We start from the raw sequence: 21,908 nt of genomic DNA on the forward strand, positions 1-21,908 counted from the left end.
CCCATTGAAAAGAATGGCTCCTCATCTAATCCACAAAAGAAACGGAATGGACACGGAAACAAAATACGTTCATGTGAATGTAGCCTTAGGAGATTATAACCCGCGATCTTCTGATCGCTTGTCCCTTAGACCATAATAGAGAACTATTATGGTCTATGTGATTTTCACTGCCTGCCTGTGAAGCTGTGCCTCATGCACAGCTTTGCAGGCAGATTACCATGACAGGTTTGGGAACCTCCAGCAGGCCCCAGTCTGTTTTGGTAACCGATTGGACTGCAGCTCTGGTGGTGACTAAAGTATAAGACCTCATGCAAATATCCTGTGCATTTCCAGCTCTATCTCAGGCTATAGACCCTCATATCTCACTGCCACCCCCGGCAGGGTCAGAGTATGTGCTGCGCATGTCCTGCTCTGCTGCATTGCAGGAGATGTAGTATTTACCCCAGAAACCATGATCATGAAGTGATGGGGTCTCAGTGCTGCCCCCTGGTGCTCAGTCAGTTCTTTGTGTTTTCCTCAGGTAAACTCTTACAGGTGAACACTGGTGCAAAGGAGCAACTGTTTTTTGAGGCCCCGCGAGGGAAAAGACAAATGATTCCAGCTCATGAGGTAAGATGTCGGGGGTTGGCCCCAGTGTGAATGGATTTTGAGCGGTGTGTGCAGTATTAGGGAGTGTCCCCCAGTAGATGTACGTTCACCCAGCTTTCCTGGGAACAGATGACCCCTTGCAGGCCTCTGTGGGGGAGCCACAAGATTGTGGCAGGCTTCATGTGTAGTAAGCTTTTTATTTCTTAGGTAGAAAAAATTTCCTGGTCTTCTTGGACAAGTGTCCTGGGTCCGAGCTGTGAGGGCATCTGGCCGGTGATCGGGGAGGTCAGCGACGTGACAGCCGCCTCACTCAGCAACGACGGCAGAATCTTAGCCACCGGGGACGACTTTGGATTTGTGAAGCTTTTTCGGTATCCGGTGAAAGTAAGAATCATCATATGTGATAGAGGGTTATACAAGTCCTATGGTCAGGGCTATAGGAAGAAACCTACAGATGTAGCAGAGCTGGATGTGTAATAAAAGTAGATAACACACAGCGATAACTCACAGAGTACAGAAAAAGTAGTAGATGTTACCTGCAGTCCTACACTGAACAGAAATATAAACGCAACACTTTCGGTTTTGCTCCCATTTTGCACGAGCTGAACTCAAATATCTGAAACATTTTCTACAAACACAAAAGACCCATTACTCTCCAATATTGTTCACAAATCTGTGTTAGTGAGCACTTCTCCTTTGCCGAGATAATCCATCCCACCGCACAGGTGTGGCATATCAAGGTGCTGATTAGACAGCATGAATACTGCCCAGGTGTGCCTTAGGCCCTTTTCACACGGGCGTTGCGGGAAAATGTGCGGGTGCGTTGCGGGAACACGCGCGATTTTTCCGTGCGAGTGCAAAACATTGTAATGCGTTTTGGACTCGCGTGAGAAAAATCGCGCATGTTTGGTACCCAAACTTCTTCACAGAAGTTCTGGCTTGGGATCGGTGTTCTGTAGATTGTATAGTACAATAGCGCTGGAGGGGTTAAAAAAAAAAAGAAAAAATAATTTAACTCCCCTTAATCCACTTGATCGCGCAGCCGGCATCTCTTCTGTCTTCTTCTTTGCTGTGTGCAGGAAAAGGACCTGTGGTGACGTCACTACACTCATCACATGGTCCATCACATGATCTTTTACCATGGTGATGGATCATGTGATGGACCATGTGATGACCGGAGTGACATCACCACAGGTCCTGTTCCTCCGCACAGCACAGAAGACAGACAGAAGAGATGCCGGCTGCGCGAGCAAGTGGATTAAGGCGAGTTAAATTAATTAATTTATTTTAACCCCTCCAGCGCTATTGTACTATGCATTCTGTATTCAGAATGCTATTATTTTCCCTTATATATGTTATAAGGGAAAATAATAATGATCGGGTCTCCATCCCGATCGTCTCCTAGCAAACGTGCGTGAAAATCGCACCGCATCCGCACTTGCTTGCGGATGCTTGCGATTTTCACGCAACCCCATTCATTTCTATGGGGCCTGCGTTACGTGAAAAACGCACAAAATAGAGCATGCTGCGATTTTCACGCAACGCATAAGTGATGCGTGAAAATCACCGCTCATGTGAACAGCCCCATAGAAATGAATGGGTCGGGATTCAGTGCGGGTGCAATGCGTTCAACTCGCGCATCGCATCAGCGCGGAATACTCGCCCGTGTGAAAGGGGCCTTAGACTACATCACAGGTAACTCAGTGGTAACTCTCTGAATACAGATAATGTAGTAGATGGCACCTGCAGTCCTATGTAACACCACAGATAACTCAGTGGTAACTCTCTAAATACAGATAATGTAGTAGATCTTACCTGCAGTCCTATGTAACACCACAGGTAACAGTGCTAATTCTCTGAGTACAGATAATGTAGCAGATGTTTACCTGCAGTCCTATGTAATGCCACAGAGAATACAGTGATATCACAATCTGGACTCTGCTACATCTCTATATGACTGTGTCTCTCTTTGTGTATTCCGCAGGGGAAGTTTGGGAAATTTAAGAGGTATGTGGCTCACAGCTCCCACGTCACCAACCTGCACTGGATCTATGATGACAGCCTCCTGGTCAGTGTTGGGGGGCCGGACACCTCCCTCATGCTCTGGACTCACGAAGTGGAAGGACATCGGGAGATGAGACAGTGTGACAGTGAGGAGTCGGACATAGACTCTGAAGAAGATGGAGGTACTGCAGAGAATAGGAGCCTGATGGGTGTAGTCATAGCTCGAAGGGGCCCCTGGAGTCATCCTCTTCTGTCAAACTGTAAAAAATTCTGTTTCTCGGAAAGATGGATGCCAACCAATATGGATGCTTTTAAAGCTGCTATAGGAGTTGCCATCCAGCTTTCCTAGAGTACCGATAAATCACATGCTCTGTAGATTTTCCATTCAGAAGCCTAAGCCAGTTGGGTACCATTATGAAATCACCCTGTGGTTGGTTGAGGATCTGCAAGCATAGTGACCACTGTCATCACCATTACTCCCAGGTTATGACAGCGACGTGACGAGGGAGAATGAGATGATGTACACCATCAAAGCCTTATCCACCAGCATCCGGCCAATGGCGGGAATCAAGCCTCACCTGCAGCAGAAGGAGCTGTCCCTGGACGAAAGGTAACAGGTGACATCTCCACAGCGCTGAGTATACAGGCCCCTTCCAGTCCCCAATAAACACTTAAAGGGCTTGTCGAGCACTAGGTAACCTTAAAGGGGATGTCCCGTTCTCAGAAGCTTCCCTGGCGACCATCTGATTACTGCATACTGCCTGGTTGGGTTGATCATGCTGTTTAAAATGATACCTTTCTTTTGTCTGTATGTTAAACAGCTGCAGAGATATCTGTGTTTTTTCCATATGCAAATGAGCACATTAGAGCACTAGGGAGCAGGGCTTAATCCTTGGAGCACTGCTTTTGTAACACCCCTGTGCTATGCACGCTTCCCCCTCCCCTTGATTGACAGGGCTAGTCATCAGCATGCTGAGGGCAGAGCTGTGTCATAGCATGTACATATCATGTTTAATATAGCCTTAACATGTTGAGAATGGAGGTTTTCTATGCTTAGAAAGCTAATACATATTGTTGGTTTGTTCACAGGCACAACATATGATTATAAAGAAACCAGTAATATTTATTAGCGTTTTGAGTATAGAATACCACCCCTCTCAATATGAGAGGTTGTAGCTTGGAAGTAAGTGGTCAGCCTTGCATGTAGATGTCATTGGTTCAACTGCCAGGAGAGGCTTCTAGATTTCTTTCTTCAGTTATTTTTTCTCCCTCATTTAACCCATAATAAAAAGGCTATAGCCTTACTATATGGAGAATAGAGTTTTTCTATAGTTAGAAAGCTAACGCATATTACTGTTGTCTTTATAATCATATATTGTACCTTTGAATAAACCAGGAATATGTATTAGCTTTCTAAGCATAGAGAACCTCTATTCTCAATATAGTAAGGCTATAGCCTTTTATTAAAGGGGTATTCGGGTAAAGTAACTTCGTTTTTGAAAAACTCCATTAAAGGATTTCTACCACTTAGGTGTCACATATTTGGCTGTCAGACACTAGCGATCCGCTAGTGTCTGCTCTGGCCAACCATCCTAATATAATTGCTTTTGGGGCGGTGGTTTGGCTAAAAAAACTACTTTTATGAATATGCTAATGAGCCTCTAGGTGCTATGGGGGCGTCATTAGCACCTAGAGGCTCCGTCTACCTTCAGAAACTGCCGCCGCCGAGCGCGTCCCTCCAGCCCGCCCATCTCCTCCTGAATGCGATCCTCGTATGTATTCTGCGCATGCGCAGTGAATGTCTGACCGCTTCCTTGCTCAGACATCTCCACTGCGCCTGCGCGATGACGCCATAGTGCTCCGAGGAACAGGCGCAGTGGAGATGTCTGAGCAGGGAAGCTGTCAGACATTTACTGCGCATGCGCAGAATACAGGCGCTCACAAGGAGGATCGCATTCAGGAGGAGATGGGCGGGCTGGAGGGACGCGCTGGGGGCGGCAGTTTCTAAAGGTAGACGGAGCCTCTAGGTGCTAATGACGCCCCCATAGCACCTAGAGGCTCATTAGCATATTAATAAAAGTAGTTTTTTTAGCCAAACCACCGCCCCAAAAGCAATTATATTAGGATGGTTGGCCAGAGCAGACACTAGCGGATCGCTAGTGTCTGACAGCCAAATATGTGACACCTAAGTGGTAGAAACCCTTTAAGGCTGCAAGCTGTGACCCAACCAGAACCCATACCTATACATATAACCCGAGCTTTAATTTAACTTGTCATCCATTTGTCTAGCTCCTGTGAGAGCCTGCAACAAAACTTCAAAGACTACAATACCCACAATCCCTAGCTTTCCTGCTATGAGTTTGTGCTTGTTGATGTTTATTGATTGGCTGCTTGATATGCAGTCCAGTCAGACCGCCTCTACTCAGTAATCACCAGTACACTAACACTCCCTTTGTTTCACAAGACATTCAGCTAGAGAATTGACACACTGAGCATGCTCGACCTAACAAAGGCTCAGAACTACAGGTCGATGCCATGGTATTTTATGAGGAAACACAGTGAGTAGCAGAAAAAACTACTTTTGAACAGTAAATATGTTTTAGACTAATTCATCATCAATAAATTTCACATAAGTTATATTTATGGTAACCGGAATACCCCTTTAAGGAATAAATGAGGGAGAAAAAAAAATAACTAAAGAAAAAAATCTAGACTTCTCGCTTGAGAATTCCTGTGATTCCTCTTCTTTGATCCTGGGACATCTATATTCAAGGCTTATCACTTTCCTCCAGGCTTTAGCCTTATCATAGTAAAAGGAGTGGTTTTCTATACTTAGAAAGCTAATACATATTACTGGTGTCTATAAAATCATATCTTGTGCCTGTGAATAAACCAACAACATGTATTGGCTTTCTAAGTACAGAAAACCTCTATTCTCAACATGGTAAGGCTATAGTAAGTAGTGTATATGATATCTACATGCTAGGATACAGCCCTGCCCTTAGCATGCAGATATCTAACCCTGTCAATCAAGGGGAGGAGGCTGAGCACAGGGGGTTTTACAAAAGCAGTGCTCCAAGGATTCGGCCCTGCCCCCTGGTTCTCCAAACTGCTGTTTTGCATATGAATAAAATGTAGATATCTCTGCAGCTCTTTAACCTACAGACAAAAGAGAGGTATTGTTTTATTCAACGTGATCAACCCAACCAGGCAGTATGTTTGGTTTAATGGAGTTAATTTTGCGGACAAAGGCTTTTTAAAACCTTCCTGACCTAGCCCTGCTTACACAACTGAGAGTTTGTTACAATGTATTAGCTGTCAGCCTGAAATCCAGTACAGTAGAGAGGACTGGATGCATTGTAACAGACCAGCTGTGTGAGTAGGTGAGGTTTTTTTTTTCAACCTCCGAATGCAAATTTATTTAATTCACTGACAGCATGCACCTTATTTAAACCCCACCTGGTTGCGCAGTCTGCTGGTCACCATAGCATGTAGTTGTATGGATTATTGATCCCCATGTCTTTCCAGGGTGCGGATGCCCACAGAGAGGGCTACGAGTGCCGCCTCTGGCACCTGTGTCATAGGTTCGCCACCACTGTTCTAGAAGATGTTACAGCTTATGGCAATGTCATATAGAAGTTGTTAAAAATCTAGGCCTTGGGTGATACAGACCAATGAACGTGATGATTTTCAACTCCTCTATCTGCGCGATGGGTCCCCTCCTCTCCCTGCGCGATGGGTTCCCTTCTCTCCCTGCGCGATGGGTCCCCTCCTCTCCCTGCGCCATGGGTCCCCTCCTCTCCCTGCGCCATGGGTCCCCTCCTCTCCCTGCGCCATGGGTCCCCTCCTCTCCCTGCGCCATGGGTCCCCTCCTCTCCCTGCGCCATGGGTCCCCTCCTCTCCCTGCGCCATGGGTCCCCTCCTCTCCCTGCGCCATGGGTCCCCTCCTCTCCCTGCGCCATGGGTCCCCTCCTCTCCCTGCGCCATGGGTCCCCTCCTCTCCCTGCGCCATGGGTCCCCTCCTCTCCCTGCGCCATGGGTCCCCTCCTCTCCCTGCGCCATGGGTCCCCTCCTCTCCCTGCGCCATGGGTCCCCTCCTCTCCCTGCGCCATGGGTCCCCTCCTCTCCCTGCGCGATGGGTCCCCTCCTCTCCCTGCGCGATGGGTCCCCTCCTCTCCCTGCGCGATGGGTCCCCTCCTCTCCCTGCGCGATGGGTCCCCTCCTCTCCCTGCGCCATGGGTCCCCTCCTCTCCCTGCGCGATGGGTCCCCTCCTCTCCCTGCGCGATGGGTCCCCTCCTCTCCTGTTTTCTCCTTTTTTGTGTAAATTCTCATATTTTGCTGAAACCACAAATAACTGATATTTCTCTTCTTCCATCCTCGCTTACTTGAAGGCAGGGAGTAGTCCGGTAAGTGGTCACTGCTGCACCCCAGTCTATTATGCTTTTTAGGGGAAGGGGATCATCTGTCTGGATCTTTGCAGCACTGAAATGCGGCAGCCGTTCTTGCATGTGACCTCTGCATCCTCATTTTTGCAGCTGCTACTTTTTATTTACTGTTGAATGAGGTGTTATATCATGTCTTCTACTCCAGTCACACCCAAAGCTGCACACAATTCACAGTTTTACAGGCTGCCACTTGGCAGACATAGAAAGAATGCTGACAGACTCATCTACAGACAGCTTGGTTTACATCCTATAATACACAGATGTATAATGCACCCCAAAAACGCATAGAAGCTGCACGCACCAAGCGGTGCGAGATTTATTATATTTGCAGTTTTGCCTCATCTTCTTAAATTATTAGCATCAGAGCAATAAAAACGGTTGCAGAAGTCTACACACCCTCTAAATGTGTTCTTCAATGATCCCCCTTTAAGTGCGTGTCTCCTGCTGCCTCCTCCTCCTCCGAGCTTTTTATTATATTTTTCCATCATTCATCTTTGGGTTTATTTGCATTTCCTAATTACCGGAATGCGGTGGGAATCTGTAAAGTCCGTTGACGCCCCCATACTATGGCTGTAAATCTGGGGTCTGCGTATATGGGACCTGTATGAAAGCTGTGCTCTTAAAGGGGACCTGTCCTAAAATACATGAGCATGGGTTCCTCGATGGGTGTTTACCTTCACTGCTCCGGGATTTTCGGCTTTAATACTGACCTTTGTAGCATTCCTGGACGCATCTGACTTGTCTTCATATTTCTAGAGTCCGCCATTCACTGTCCTCGTGTGTGTAACTCTTATCTTTCTCTTACCTGCTGCTGTGTAGAGGTTCCAGGTAAATCTCTCGCTCTCAGTGTCCCGTCCATCATCACATCCATCGACGTACCTAAAACCCATCATCACTGACCAGGCGGTTTTCATTCATACAAGTGCTGCCTCCTAGAGGACACTGGGGGGATCTACAGACCTTCCAGTCCATGCAGCTTGCAGTCTGCTCCTGTATCATGTCTTATGGTCTGTGCCGTGGCCCTTTCGCACTCCGCAGATCTTTCTCGGGTGTGAGACGGCCTCCTCTTACTCTCCGTCCTCTGTTTCAGGCCTCCCGTCAGCAGAGCGTTACCGCCGCCCGAGAAACTTCAGACCAATAACGTCGGGAAGAAGAAGAGACCCATTGAGGTACAGCAGCAACCCATTATGGGTTCATATTCAGTTGTACTGGTTTAGAGGTGACTCCCATCATCCATTGCTTTGACCATGATGGGATCTTGATTGTCCTGCAGGATCTGGTGCTGGAGCTGGTGTTTGGGTACCGGGGTAAAGACTGTCGGAATAACGTGCACTATCTGAATGACTGTGCTGATATCTTGTACCATGCTGCCTCTGTTGGGATCCTGTACAATGTCGCCACAGGTAACATACTAACGCGGTGACAGGGGCACGCCCCAAGATCTTCCACCTCTCACTTATGTCTTCTCTCGTTTTCTAGGATCTCAGAGTTTTTACCAGGAACACACAGATGACATTTTGTGCCTCACGATCAACCAGCATCCAAAGTTCACCAACATAGTGGCAACTGGCCAAGTAGGTATGTTTGTACGTTAAGCCCTGACTAAGCACCGTTACAGTGCACCAGATCCCCTGCTTCATCACACACCGCCATAGAGTTACATGATAGAATTCTGCATTCAGCCACCACTAGGGGGAGCTCCCTGCAGATTGATACAGCCACCACTAGGGGCTGCACCCTGCAGATTGTTACAGCCACCACTAGGGAGAGCTGCCTGCAGATTGATACAGCCACCACTGGGGGCAGCACCCTGCAGATTGTTACAGCCACCGCTAGGGGGAGCTGCCTGCAGATTGATACAGTCACCACGAGGGGCAACACTCTGCATACAGATTGATATATTCACCACTAAAGGAAGCTCTCTGCAAACAGATTTATACAGTCACCACTAGGGGGAGCTCTCTACTTACAGATTGATACAGCCACCACTAGGAGGAGCTCCCTACATGCTGATTGATACAGTCACCACTAGGGGCAACACTCTGCATACAGATTGATGTATTCACCACTAAAGGAAGCTCCCTGCATTCAGATTCATAGTCACCACTAGGGGGAGCTCCCTACATACTGATTGATATATTCACCACTAAAGGGGGCTCCCTGCATAGTCACCACTAGGGGGAGCTCCCTACATACTGATTGATACAGCCACGACTAGGAGGAGCTCCCTACATGCTGATTGATACAGTCACCACTAGGGGCAGAACTCTGCATACTGATTGATATATTCACCACTAAAGGGGGCTCCCTGCATACTGATTGATACAGTCACCACTAGGGGGAGCTCCCTACATGCTGATTGATACAGTCACCACTAGGGGGAGCTCCCTACATACTGATTGATACAGTCACCACTAGGGGGAGCTCCCTACATACTGATTGATACAGTCACCACTAGGGGCAGAACTCTGCATACTGATTGATATATACACCACTAAAGGGGGCTCCCTGCATACAGATTGATGCAGTCACCATTAGGGGCAGCACCCTGTGTACAGATTGGAACAGTCACTTTTAGAATAAATTATAGCTTTAATGAAAATCATCACTGAGTAACTCTCATACATTTACCAAGTCATACCACTGTATAAGGAACAAATCATACGTCCACACCAACACCTCCTATAACTACCACATAAACCAATAATTTTTGGTTAATCTTTTCTTTTGCATCTGCCCCAGACCTCCCTGACAACTTCTCCAGCCCATTTGTCTAGCAAGAGTTTGCCCGGAGAGCATGTTAATAGTGTCCCACACAATAATTGTGGCTCCTTGGGTCCCACATAGTAATAGTGCCCCATTTGGTTCCCTCATACGCATTAAAAATGCCCCTTCCAGTTTTGGTGCCAACTTAGTGCCCTCCACACAATAATGCTGCCTTCTTTCCCCACCCACTCAATAATGGTGCCTCTTAGTGCCCCCATTCATCACTCTGTAGTGATGCACCTTAATGCCCTCTACTCAGTAATGGTGCCACGAAAACTCAATATTAATGTCTGTTGGCACCACCTTAATGTTTGCCAGTGATTATAGCTATGCCATAGCCATAGTATTCAACTGTATCTGCATTCTGAAGTTGTACATGCCGTTTAAAATGGCGGTCATCTGGAGATCCGGAGCTTGTGCCCCAGCTGGTAGATAAATTACATAAACATATAAGACCTACACTTTATATATTCCGGTTGGTGATGTTATTATTTGTTCTAAATCATAGTTACAGTAGACATTTCATTTATGTGATTTCAGGTGATGCAGCGGACATGTCCGGTAAGTCGAGCGTTGTGTAATCTATGTGATACGGGGTTAACATCTCTATTCGTCTTGGTCGTGGCTTCTTTTGTAATTTTTGTGATACCACATTGTATACGGGTCCTTTTCAAAATTGTATTAGACTTGTTGGGGTTTATCTATATCTTGTTTTGTTAACCATGTCCCTTATCCCCCGCCATCCCCAGCCTCGGCCCCCTCCATACATGTGTGGGATGCAATGAGTAAGCAGACCCTCTCCGTACTGCGCTGCTTTCACTCCAAGGGCGTGTGCTCCGTCAGCTTCAGTGCCACCGGAAAACTGCTCCTGTCTGTGGGGCTGGACCCAGAACATACCGTCACCATCTGGAAATGGCAGGAAGGTATGTACGGAGTGAAGGAGATAGGGGGTGGGAGATAATGTGTAATGTGGAGGAATGAATGGTATATAGGAGTAGCGCTGTGCGGGAATGAATGGTATATAGGAGGAGCGCTGTGTGGGAATGAATGGTATATAGGAGGAGCGCTGTGCAGGAATGGATGGTATATAGGAGGAGGGCTGTGCAGGAATGAATGGTATATAGGAGGAGCGCTGTGGAGGAATAAATGGTATATAGGAGGAGGGCTGTGCAGGAATGGATGGTATATAGGAAGAGTGCTGTGGAGGAATGGATGGTGTATAGGAGGAGCGCTGTGGAGGAATGATTGGTATATAGGAGGAGGGCTGTGCGGGAATGAATGGTATATAGGAGGAGGGCTGTGCGGGAATGAATGGTATATAGGAGGAGGGTTGTGCAGGAATGAATGGTATATAGGAGGAGGGTTGTGCAGGAATGAATGGTATATAGGAGGAGGGCTGTGCAGGAATGAATGGTATATAGGAGGAGCGCTGTGCAGGAATGAATGGTATATAGGAGGAGGGCTGTGCAGGAATGAATGGTATATAGGAGGAGCGCTGTGCAGGAATGAATGGTATATAGGAGGAGGGCTGTGCACGAATGGATGGTATATAGGAGGAACGCTGTGCAGGAATGAATGGTATATAGGAGGAGGGCTGTGCAGGAATGAATGGTATATAGGAGGAGCGCTGTGGAGGAATGAATGGTATATAGGAGGAGGGCTGTGCACGAATGGATGGTATATAGGAGGAACGCTGTGCAGGAATGAATGGTATATAGGAGGAGAGCTGTGCAGGAATGAATGGTATATAGGAGGAGCGCTGTGCAGGAATGGATGGTATATAGGAGGAGCGCTGTGCAGGAATGAATGGTATATAGGAGGAGCGCTGTGGAGGAATAAATGGTATATAGGAGGAGCGCTGTGCAGAAATGAATGGTATATAGGAGAGCTGTGCAGGAATGAATTGTATATATGAGGAGCGCTGTGCAGGAATGAATGGTATATAGGAGGTGGGTTGTGCAGGAATGAATGGTATATAGGAGAGCTGTGCAGGAATGAATGGTATATAGGAGGAGCGCTGTGCAGGAATGAATGGTATATAGGAGAGCTGTGCAGGAATGAATGGTATATAGGAGGAGCGCTGTGCAGGAATGAATGGTATATAGGAGGAGGGTTGTGCAGGAATGAATGGTATTGTCACGGATGTAGTAGGGAAGAACACCAAAAGACAACAAGAAGGAAGTGAAAAGACACTAGGCCTCACCGCTAGGGAAGGAAAAAAGTCACCACCTATAAAACCCTGCTCCTGGCCCTAACTCCTATCCGTATTGGCACCTCTCGATGGTAGAGATGCCCATACACAGGAACCTAGAAAACCCTGGTGGCCCTCGGATGCCCTAATGGTAATGACAGGGCAGAGACTACCTGCTCCTTCCCTGGTGAAGGAACCAGCGTCTTGCTGAGGCCTAGTAAACAACAAAGGTGGGGGGGGGGGGGATACAAAACACGACAAGCGGAACACTTCTGAGGCTGATGGCTGATCAGGACTTCAACTAGAACCACACTCCAGCTCTTCCAAAAAACAAATGAAGCTAACCAGAGCAAGGAGTGATGGGTAAAGTCAGACTAAATAGGGGCAGGTAAAGGTCACATGATCCACACCTGAACAGGAGGTGCGGACATACAAGCAACACACAGACAAAGGGAAACCAAAACCAAAAGAGGCTGTCAGATCACTAATGTGCAGATAATCTTTCAGACCTTCTAAAACCTGTCACCGGTGTGGCAAGTATATAGGAGGAGAGCTGTGCAGGAATGAATGGTATATAGGAGGAGCGCTGTGCAGGAATGGATGGTATATAGGAGGAGAGCTGTGCAGGAATGAATGGTATATAGGAGGAGAGCTGTGCAGGAATAGATGGTATATAGGAGGAGTGCTGTGCAGGAATGGATGGTATATAGGAGGAGTGCTGTGCAGGAATGGATGGTATATAGGAGGAGCGCTGTGCAGGAATGGATGGTATATAGGAGGAGCGCTGTGCAGGAATGGATGGTATATAGGAGGAGCGCTGTGCAGGAATGAATGGTATATAGGAGGAGCGCTGTGCAGGAATGAATGGTATATAGGAGGAGCGCTGTGCAGGAATGAATGGTATATAGGAGGAGGGCTGTGCAGGAATGAATGGTATATAGGAGGAGCGCTGTGCAGGAATGAATGGTATATAGGAGGAGGGCTGTGCAGGAATGAATGGTATATAGGAGGAGCGCTGTGCAGGAATGAATGGTATATAGGAGGAGGGCTGTGCAGGAATGAATGGTATATAGGAGGAGAGATGTGCAGGAATGAATGGTATATAGGAGGAGCGCTGTGGAGGAATGGATGGTATATAGGAGGAGCGCTGTGCAGGAATGGATGGTATATAGGAGGAGCGCTGTGCAGGAATGAATTGTATATAGGAGGAGCGCTGTGCAGGAATGGATGGTATATAGGAGGAGCGCTGTGCAGGAATGGATGGTATATAGGAGGAGCGCTGTGCAGGAATGGATGGTATATAGGAGGAGGGCTGTGCAGGAATGAATGGTATATAGGAGGAGTGCTGTGCAGGAATGAATGGTATATAGGAGGAGGGCTGTGCAGGAATGAATGGTATATAGGAGGAGTGCTGTGCAGGAATGAATGGTATATAGGAGGAGGGCTGTGCAGGAATGAATGGTATATAGGAGGAGCGCTGTGCAGGAATGAATGGTATATAGGAGGAGAGATGTGCAGGAATGAATGGTATATAGGAGGAGCGCTGTGGAGGAATGGATGGTATATAGGAGGAGCGCTGTGCAGGAATGAATTGTATATAGGAGGAGCGCTGTGCAGGAATGGATGGTATATAGGAGGAGCGCTGTGCAGGAATGGATGGTATATAGGAGGAGCGCTGTGGAGGAATGGATGGTATATAGGAGGAGCGCTGTGCAGGAATGGATGGTATATAGGAGGAGCGCTGTGCAGGAATGAATGGTATATAGGAGGAGCGCTGTGCAGGAATGGATGGTATATAGGAGGAGCGCTGTGCAGGAATGGATGGTATATAGGAGGAGGGCTATGTAGCAATGGATGGTATATAGGAGGAGCGCTGTGCAGGAATGAATGGTATATAGGAGGAGCGCTGTGCAGGAATGGATGGTATATATGAGGAGCGCTGTGCAGGAATGGATGGTATATAGGAGGAGCGCTGTGCAGGAATGAATGGTATATAGGAGGAGCGCTTTGCAGGAATGGATGGTATATAGGAGGAGCGCTGTGCAGGAATGAATGGTATATAGCAGGAGGGCTGTGCAGGAATGAATGGTATATAGGAGGAGCGCTGTGCAGGAATGAATGGTATATAGGAGGAGGGCTATGTAGCAATGGATGGTATATAGGAGGAGCGCTGTGCAGGAATGGATGGTATATAGGAGGAGCGCTGTGCAGGAATGGATGGTATATAAGAGGAGCGCTGTGCAGGAATGGATGGTATATAGGAGGAGGGCTATGTAGCAATGGATGGTATATAGGAGGAGCGCTGTGGAGGAATGGATGGTATATAGGAGGAGCGCTGTGCAGGAATGGATGGTATATAGGAGGAGGCTGTGCAGGAATGAATGGTATATAGGAGGAGCGCTGTGCAGGAATGAATGGTATATAGGAGGAGGCTGTGCAGGAATGGATGGTATATAGGAGGAGGGCTGTGCAGGAATGAATGGTATATAGGAGGAGAGATGTGCAGGAATGAATGGTATATAGGAGGAGCGCTGTGCAGGAATGAATGGTATATAGGAGGAGCGCTGTGCAGGAATGGATGGTATATAGGAGGAGCGCTGTGCAGGAATGAATGGTATATAGGAGGAGCGCTGTGCAGGAATGGATGGTTATATAGGAGGAGCGCTGTGCAGGAATGGATGGTATATAGGAGGAGCGCTGTGCAGGAATGGATGGTATATAGGAGGAGCGCTGTGCAGGAATGGATGGTATATAGGAGGAGCGCTGTGCAGGAATGGATGGTTTATAGGAGGAGCGCTGTGCAGGAATGGATGGTATATGGAGGAAGCGCTGTGAGGAATGGATGGTATATAGGAGGAGCGCTGTGCAGGTATGAATGGTATATAGGAGGAGGGCTGTGGAGGAATGAATGGTATATAGGAGGAGGGCTGTGGAGGAATGGATGGTATATAGGAGGAGCGCTGTGCAGGAATGAATGGTATATAGGAGGAGCGCTGTGCAGGAATGAATGGTATATAGGAGGAGCGCTGTGCAGGAATGGATGGTATATAGGAGGAGCGCTGTGGAGGAATGGATGGTATATAGGAGGAGCGCTGTGGAGGAATGGATGGTATATAGGAGGAGCGCTGTGCAGGAATGGATGGTATATAGGAGGAGCGCTGTGGAGGAATGGATGGTATATAGGAGGAGCGCTGTGGAGGAATGGATGGTATATAGGAGGAGCGCTGTGCAGGAATGGATGGTATATAGGAGGAGCGCTGTGCAGGAATGAATGGTATATAGGAGGAGCGCTGTGCAGGAATGGATGGTATATAGGAGGAGCGCTGTGCAGGAATGGATGGTATATAGGAGGAGCGCTGTGCAGGAATGAATGGTATATAGGAGGAGCGCGGTGCAGGAATGAATGGTATATAGGAGGAGCGCTGTGCAGGAATGAATGGCATATAGGAGGAGCGCTGTGCAGGAATGAATGGTATATAGGAGGAGCGCGGTGCAGGAAAGTATGGTATATAGGAGGAGCGCTGTGCAGGAATGGATGGTATATAGGAGGAGCGCTGTGGAGGAATGGATGGTATATAGGAGGAGCGCTGTGGAGGAATGGATGGTATATAGGAGGAGCGCTGTGGAGGAATGGATGGTATATAGGAGGAGCGCTGTGCAGGAATGGATGGTATATAGGAGGAGCGCTGTGCAGGAATGAATGCTATATAGGAGGAGCGCTGTGCAGGAATGGATGGTATATAGGAGGAGCGCGGTGCAGGAATGAATGGTATATAGGAGGAGCGCTGTGCAGGAATGGACGGTATATAGGAGGAGCGCTGTGGAGGAATGGACGGTATATAGGAGGAGCGCTGTGCAGGAATGAATGGTATATAGGAGGAGCGCTGTGGAGGAATGGATGGTATATAGGAGGAGCGCTGTGGAGGAATGGATGGTATATAGGAGGAGCGCTGTGCAGGAATGAATGGTATATAGGAGGAGCGCGGTGCAGGAATGAATGGTATATAGGAGGAGCGCTGTGCAGGAATGAATGGTATATAGGAGGAGCGCTGTGGAGGAATGAATGGTATATAGGAGGAGAGCTATGTAGTAATGGATGGTATATAGGAGGAGCGCTGTGCAGGAATGAATGGTATATAGGAGGAGCGCTGTGCAGGAATGGATGGTATATAGGAGGAGGGCTGTGCAGGTATGGATGGTATATAGGAGGAGGGCTATGCAGGAATGGATGGTGTATAGGAGGAGCGCTGTGCAGGAATGAATGGTATATAGGAGGAGCGCTGTGCAGCAATGGATTACTGAAGGTGGATGAATGAATGGCGATGTACTGTAGACTTGTGGAGGGAATAAGGTGAATGAATGTTGGGTGTGAGAGGACGGCCATGTGCTGCGCAGCAGGTTTCCTACATCTCACCCAGGTTCTTTATCTGCCCAGGTGCCAAACTTGCCAGTAAAGTCGGTCACAACCAGCGGATTTTTGTGGCTGAATTCCGCCCGGACTCTGACACCCAGTTTGTGTCTGTGGGGGTGAAACATGTGCGGTTCTGGACACTAGCCGGGAGGGCGCTACTGAGTAAGAAGGGGATGCTGAGTTCAATAGAGGATGCCAGGATGCAGACCATGTTGGCTGTGGCGTTCGGAGCTGTGGGTATCATTTCTGTTCTTTTTTCCAGCTTCCCTGGACCCCCTGAATGGCAAATTTGGCTTTACTCCAGGGATGCCTGTGTTCCTTTTTTTTTTACAGGGAAACCTGACCTTTACTGGTACAATCAGCGGGGACGTCTGCGTCTGGAAGGACCACATTTTATCACGGATTGTGGCCAAAGCTCACAATGGGCCGGTGTTTACCATGTACACCACCCTGCGGGACGGGCTGATCGTGACCGGGGGCAAGGAAAGACCGTAAGTGGTGCAGCCATGGTTATAGTGAGGGGCGTAACGGTGTGGATACACTCATCCCTCCTCCCCTGTGTCATCGCCACTCTAGCGATTTTCATCTTCTTTGTGTGGTGCCAAATCAACTAGAAGTATAAGGCCTCATGCACGCGACCGTTCAGTTTTTTGCAGTCCGCAAACCGCGGACAAGAATAGGACATGTTATATTTTTTTAGCGGGGCCGCGGAACGGAGCCACAGATGTGGACAGCACACGGAGTGCTGTCTGCATCTTTTGCGGCCCCATTGAAGTGAATGGGTCCGCATCCGAGCCGCCAAAAATGCAGACCCAAACAACGGTCGTGTGCATGAGGCTTAAGTATGAGCGCGCCATACTGCTTTAGCAATGAGACCAGGACACAAGTTGGTTTCATTGAAAGTACTTCCCTTCCCACACAGTGATCTTAGGACAAAGAAATGTACATGTGGCTCACATAGCTAATTAGCTGCCCTCTTGTGGTCAAGAATGAGTAATACAGGATTTACACATTATATATAAAAACCTATCTCTCACAAATCCCTTCTTTTTGCGGGAAATAGACTCAAGGTGAACAGGCAAAGTGAGGTACTATCCCAGTGCCCTAAACAACGAAGAGCTGGACTTTCCTTATTTCTTCACCAGGTCCCCCCAACTCCCTTTTGGGTTTGCCTTCACCTTGTCCTATTTGTCCCGCAACCATCAACAAGGTTTTTATTTGCTTCAGGATGTAATTGCATTCTTCAAATAGTTGTTCATAATCCTGGTCTCCGACAGGGTCACAGCGCATATATGTATTAAACATTTTAAAAAACAATTTTAATTTTCAGCCAGTTCATTTGATAAAACCATCACAGTCCCTTCAGAGCCTTGGTGATACTTCCGTCAGGGGCAGTGTTGTTCGGAATGTAGGTGCATCAGGAACTTCCAAAGATCTTGTAAACCCTTCCTTTTTCCGCTAAAATCCTGTCGAGGACCAGGTTCTGTAGAGTCATCATTGAAGAAGAGCTCAGTTGTTCCTCTATTCCCTTCATGTGTAATTCACGAATCTCTGATGATGATAATAGAGATGTTACTCCAACCTACTTCCTAGCTTTAAATTCGTCAGGAACTCTTCTAGGGACTCCTATGGCATCAATGTATATGTGAGACTCAAAGGAAGTGACCTACTTAGTCATGGCTGGACATTGTGTTGCTGACTGACTTGATCCCACTCAGGAGGTGAAAATAGAACAAATGGCATCAGTACTTTGATCAGGGTACATTGGCCAATCCATTCTATTTGCATCCTGGGTCAGCGTTCCAAATCTCCACATAACCACCAGATATCTGCATGTTGATAAACGTCAGAGTCACTACTTGTCTAATTTAACTGGATTATGTAAGAACAATATCCTGGAGGGAAAACACCAAGTGGCTTGCCTGTATAAAATCCTGTCTCTATGGCCAGTTTGTCTTCATAATTTTAAATTGGCCAAATATTTAATGCCAATTATAGGTAATGATGTAGGAGCCACAGGTGCAGTTGAACTTTGATCATTTTTATTTATTTAATATTTTATTAATATTCTCCCTAATAGGGACACACAGTCTTAAAGATATGCAGCCGTTATCAACCCTTCGGGACTCATATAGTCTTAGAAATATCCAAGCAATACTTATCCTACGGAACACACAGTTTTAAAGATATTCGGCTGCTATCTAGCCTGATTAGGGGACACACATTATTATTTATCCTTCCTAATCGGGAAACCACAAAAATATTTAACCTAGATTCTTCCGATCAGGGAATACAGTCTCACTACTACCAAGAACTCTTGCCTAGGGGGTCTTTGCCACTTACCGATGCTCCTAAACCATATATTCCCAAATCCTGTTGGATGGGATTTCTAATGGACAGGAACAGAGGATTATACTCATTATGTTTACAATTGTTTGGTGGTGTTCCCTTCAGGATAGTCATCCTCTGTAATACATTTTCACCTTTACTGTCTCTAGAAGTAACCTCCACTGGTTTATATCCCCAACACTTAGGACTAGTCTCCCATCCTGCTAATCTCCACTGTCCACAGTTGGTATGGTCATATCTGAACACTGCATAATTACCATAGTGTCACGGCTGTGTCACGGTCTCGATGTTGTTCGCCGTGACACGTTAGCCGGGCATGCTGGTTGCCAGGGGCAACGTGTTGTGTTGCAGCATGTGTGTACTCTGCCCCTTAATTCCCTGTTTGGTGCTTGTGGGGTTAACTACCTGGCTGGGTGGGGTCACTAGGTGCTTATATCGCCTTTGCAGCCTGGAGTTTAGTTGTCCTCCAGCCTCTGTTGGTGCTGGAGCTATTATATAGTAAGGGGTAGGCTGCTTTCCTATTAGTTGCTAGGGATGTTGCTAACCTCAGACAAAGACATTGCAGCCTTCTTATTGGCCCACAAGCAAGAAGCAGGGAGGTTACTGATGGAAACAAAAATCTTGAATATTCAAAATTACGAATATATATGACTATATTCAAAATATTCGCCAATTCTCAAAGTGGCGATATTCGCGATTAAAATTCACGATTCGAATATTCACGGCCTTAGGCCTTTTGTTCAATTCAACTCAGCTTCTACACCTTTTGCAACGTGCAACTAAATGGCGGTCTGTAGTGATCTTCACTCAGGCCTAGCTAATACCAGACCTTTCCAGATACTTTCCTTAATACCATCCACAAAGGCAGCGTTTAAGATTCTCCCATGCAGAACTGAATGTAGAGCTGAATCACCAGCTCTACATTGGACTAAACCTTCCAAATCTCACCAACAACATGAGAGAGCTTTCCGTATTTTAGCTCACTCTCTACAGAACGGCATAGGTAAGTCCTCTGGATTGGGAATTCTACTTATCATGACAAACCTTTCACTAGGGGACCAAGGACGATATATCGGTTCATCAGAGCCATTATTTGGACCTTTGGGAGGAGCGACTTTAGGGTTTAAGTACCTAGGAGTACGGTAGGGTAGAATTGGTTGAGGTAGGGCAGGTGTGGATGTTACTACTGGGGGCAGTAGATGTCGTACATCATACAATGATGCAGGTATTCCTACGGTTTTCTGTGACTGCAACCAAATTTAGTCTGAATAAGGACTAAGAGTGGGTGCGGTACTAGATTGATAGGATTGGTCAGAGGACACTTCCAATTGGCATCATGGTAATACAGGATTTACACATTATATATAAAAACCTCTCTCTCACACCTGATTATATCTAGTGTTCACCTATCCCGCAGGGAGCAATAGACGGTACTGCAGACTGCAGCTGTTAGTGTGGACGTCACTCTTCTGTCCTATGTGATAGTCATGGATTAATAACCCCCATGTAGGTCCAAAGAGGGAGGCGCAGTGAAGCTTTGGGACCAAGAGCTGAAAAGATGTCGTGCCTTCCGGCTAGAAACCGGCCAGACGACGGACTGCGTGCGATCCGTGTGCAGGGGGAAGGTAAGATACACACGGCCTGTCTTCATATTCAGGATGTGTCTGAGGCTCCGGGGTCTCCTGGGTCTGTAAGTCCTGACATTTAACACCTTGTCCTCTGGCCTCAGGGTAAGATTCTGGTAGGAACCCGAAATGCAGAAATCATTGAAGTCGGGGAGAAGAACGCGGCGTGTAACATACTGATTAATGGTCACATGGACGGCCCCGTGTGGGGACTGGCAACTCATCCGACCCGAGACTTCTTCCTGTCGGCAGCAGAAGACGGGACAGTCCGGTTATGGGACATTGTAGACAAGGTAGAAATCCAAAATGAAATTCTACGGCGGTACAGCGAGCAGGCGACAGCGAAACTTTTCTTAATTTTACGGGAATTCTTTTTCTAATAGAAGATGCTTAATAAGGTGAATCTGGGCCACGCGGCTCGCACCGTCTGCTACAGTCCGGAGGGAGATATGGTGGCCATAGGGATGAAGAATGGAGAGTTCATCATCTTGCTCGTGGCTTCCTTAAAGATCTGGGGAAAGAAGAGAGACCGGAGGTCGACAATCCATGACATCAGGTGAGATCAGCGTATCATAGGCTTGTATCAGCGTGGGCACAAGAGCTGACTCTTCTCTGTTCATTCCCAGGTTCAGCCCAGACTCTCATTACCTGGCAGTGGGATCCAGTGAAAACGCAGTGGATTTCTATGATCTCACCATCGGGCCCTCGCTGAATCGCATCAGTTACTGCAAAGACATCCCCAGCTTTGTGCTGCAGATAGACTTCTCTGCCGACAGTCGTTACGTGCAGGTACGATGATTGTTCCGTGTACGGGGTGGGGGAGTGGACAGACTGGTACAGTGGATCCACTTGTGACCACACGGGTGTCAGTTCTGTTGTGGGAATGGGGTTGTCAGGCATATCACCCCTCAGCCCTTTGGGAACCTGCTCCGTCCAAAGCTTATAAGAGCGGTGTGCAGTGTACAACTCCCAGCATGCCCAGTCCGCAGCAACTATATGAGTTGTAATTCCATGGCATGTCTTAAAAGGGCCGTTCTGATTTTTTTTTTCCTGTTTGCAGGTTTCCACGGGTTGTTATAAGAGACTGGTCTATGAAGTGCCTTCAGGAAAACTCCTCACGGAACAAGCTGTGATTGACCGGATAACATGGGCCACCTGGACCAGGCAAGTGACAGGATTTCTGACTACTACTACCCCCTCACACTGATGATGTTGCTAAAGCAGTAGTTAGAGACTCTCTTGCTAGATAATCCTAGACATCAGTAGAGATGTCCTTGCGGTTCGCCCGGCGGTCGTTTCGCTGTGAACTTTGCGCGTTCTCTGTTCGCCAAACATGCGAACATATGGCGATGTCTGCCAGCACCATATTCTTTTGCATTGCGCCAAACTATGCCCCATGACACATCCATCAGGTGGAACAGGACAGCCAATTCAGACGTTTCAGCACATGGACACACACCCACCCTAACAAAGAACCCGATCTGGCAGCCATTTTACATTCTGTGTTTTGCCAGTGTAAGGAGAGGTT

At 47.4% G+C, this 21,908-nt stretch overlaps 1 protein-coding gene across 8 annotated transcripts in view; it reads left to right on the plus strand.

Annotated features, from left to right (window-relative positions):
- EML5 (EMAP like 5) overlaps positions 1–21,908 on the plus strand; it is a 114,467-nt gene that overhangs the window by 84,561 nt on the left and 7,998 nt on the right. For 4 of the 8 annotated variants that reach the window (XM_044271778.1, XM_044271781.1, XM_044271783.1 and 1 more), the window contains 17 exons: positions 521–609; positions 796–972; positions 2,573–2,774; positions 3,076–3,202; positions 6,985–6,999; positions 8,129–8,207; positions 8,312–8,441; positions 8,518–8,616; positions 10,345–10,365; positions 10,554–10,727; positions 16,431–16,639; positions 16,740–16,897; positions 20,266–20,380; positions 20,485–20,673; positions 20,764–20,936; positions 21,007–21,169; positions 21,441–21,544. In XM_044271778.1, the coding sequence (XP_044127713.1) occupies positions 521–609; positions 796–972; positions 2,573–2,774; positions 3,076–3,202; positions 6,985–6,999; positions 8,129–8,207; positions 8,312–8,441; positions 8,518–8,616; positions 10,345–10,365; positions 10,554–10,727; positions 16,431–16,639; positions 16,740–16,897; positions 20,266–20,380; positions 20,485–20,673; positions 20,764–20,936; positions 21,007–21,169; positions 21,441–21,544 (2,224 nt within the window). Of the gene's footprint in view, positions 1–520; positions 610–795; positions 973–2,572; positions 2,775–3,075; positions 3,203–6,984; positions 7,000–8,128; positions 8,208–8,311; positions 8,442–8,517; positions 8,617–10,344; positions 10,366–10,553; positions 10,728–16,430; positions 16,640–16,739; positions 16,898–20,265; positions 20,381–20,484; positions 20,674–20,763; positions 20,937–21,006; positions 21,170–21,440; positions 21,545–21,908 lie in introns of those variants that run through there. The other 4 variants (XM_044271780.1, XM_044271782.1, XM_044271779.1 and 1 more) reach the window with 3 other exon arrangements.

The sequence above is a fragment of the Bufo gargarizans genome, chromosome 11 (genome assembly GCF_014858855.1).
Source record: "Bufo gargarizans isolate SCDJY-AF-19 chromosome 11, ASM1485885v1, whole genome shotgun sequence".
Classification (NCBI taxonomy): Eukaryota; Metazoa; Chordata; class Amphibia; order Anura; family Bufonidae; genus Bufo; species Bufo gargarizans.